Source organism: Notothenia coriiceps, unplaced genomic scaffold (genome assembly GCF_000735185.1).
Source record: "Notothenia coriiceps isolate Sejong01 unplaced genomic scaffold, NC01 NC01_scaffold00024668, whole genome shotgun sequence".
In the NCBI taxonomy this organism is placed as follows: Eukaryota; Metazoa; Chordata; class Actinopteri; order Perciformes; family Nototheniidae; genus Notothenia; species Notothenia coriiceps.
In genome coordinates, this window is record NW_011357369.1 from 3950388 (window position 1) to 3951871 (window position 1484).

The window sequence follows — 1484 nt, forward strand, 5'->3', positions numbered from 1 at the left end:
ATGCGATTTGATGCCAAGCACAGCTTCTTCAAGCAAGTAGCAAGTCACAGAAACTGCTTTAAGAATGTGACATACTCACTGTCAGCTAAACATCAGTTAATGGTTGGCTATTACATTCATTCATCCAGTCTCAAGAAATCCAGCTTGGAGGTCACCAGTGTCTCAACAGTGCCTGTTGATGTCCTTAATGAGGAAGTGGCATTATCAATCAAGAGGAAATACCCAGATGTGACAGAGGTTAATCTAGCCAAAAATGTCTCAAGTAATGGTTTGAACTACAGAAACGGAATGATAGTTGCTCATGGCTCTGCTGGTGGGCTGCCAGAATTTGCTGAGATTCTTCAAATGTGTATTGTTAAGGACCAGTTGAGCTTCATTGTAAGGGTGTTGTGTGCATGGTATAGGGACCATTTTAGAGCTTTTCAGTTGACCCCATCACCCAGTAAAGAGGTTGCCTTGATCGAGCTTGCAGAATTGGCTGATACATATCCACTTGCTGACTAAATGGTTGGAGGGATCCGAATGGTAACCCCAAAAAGGCACATAATCGTCTGAGCTGTTAAGTATTACATTAACATATTACTTATACACATATGGATTTCCAGAACCAGCACCTTACCGTGGTAGAGAGGTTTGTGTGCCCTGATGAACCTGGGGGCTGTGTTGTCTCGAACCTTATGTTCCTGTTAGGGTCTCCCATCGGCATACAAATTGGTCTCAGGCAAGGGGCAGACTAAGATTGGATTCACAAGACTCATGAAAAGGACGGACACACGAAGTTTGGAGGATACCCGGCCCGGAGGAAGCCCTGGGGTCCCTCTGGAGCCCAGGCCAGAAGGAGACTAGTCTGCGAGCGTCTCTTCTGGTGGCCGGGCTGCCACGGAGCCGGCAGGGCACAGCCCGAAAAGGCGATGGCGGTGCAACACCTCCGCTTCTCCGTCCCGCGGGGCCCACCACCTACGGGAAAAACAGCGATGGGTCGGGTGGCGCTGCCAGAAGGTGCAGGTGAAGCTAGAGGGGTCTCGACGGACCAGACCCCAGGGGCAGAAAGCTGGCTTGGGGACGTGGAACGTCACCTCTCTGGGGGGAAGGGATCGGAGCTTGTGCGGGAGGTGGAGCGTTACAGTTGGACTGGTTGGGCTCACCTCTACGGCACAGCGTCGCTCTGGACCTTACTCTGGATAGGGGGTGGGACTCTATTCTTCTCCGAGTTGCTCAAGGTGTGAGGCGCCGGGCGGGTTTGGGGCATATCACAAAGCCGCCGGTTTGGGTGCTTCGTTGTTGGAGTCTACCCCAAGTGGACGAGAGTCGCCTCCCTACGCCTGCGGGTTATGGGGGGGGAAAACTCTGACTGTTGTGTGTCTTATGCACCCAACAGCAGTTCAGAGATCAGCCTTCTTTGGAGACCCTGGAAAGAGTCTGTATGGGGCTCCTGAAGGGGGCTCTTTAATCTTGCTTGGGAGACTTCACGGCACATGTGGGCA

At 52.1% G+C, this 1484-nt stretch overlaps 1 protein-coding gene across 1 annotated transcript in view; it reads left to right on the forward strand.

Moving 5' to 3' along the window:
* Positions 1-1484, forward strand: part of LOC104955695 (uncharacterized) — an 11923-nt gene continuing 10439 nt past the window's right edge. The window contains exon 1 of the mRNA XM_010783082.1: positions 1-80. Within this exon, the coding sequence (XP_010781384.1) occupies positions 1-80 (80 nt within the window). The remainder of the gene's footprint in view (positions 81-1484) is intronic.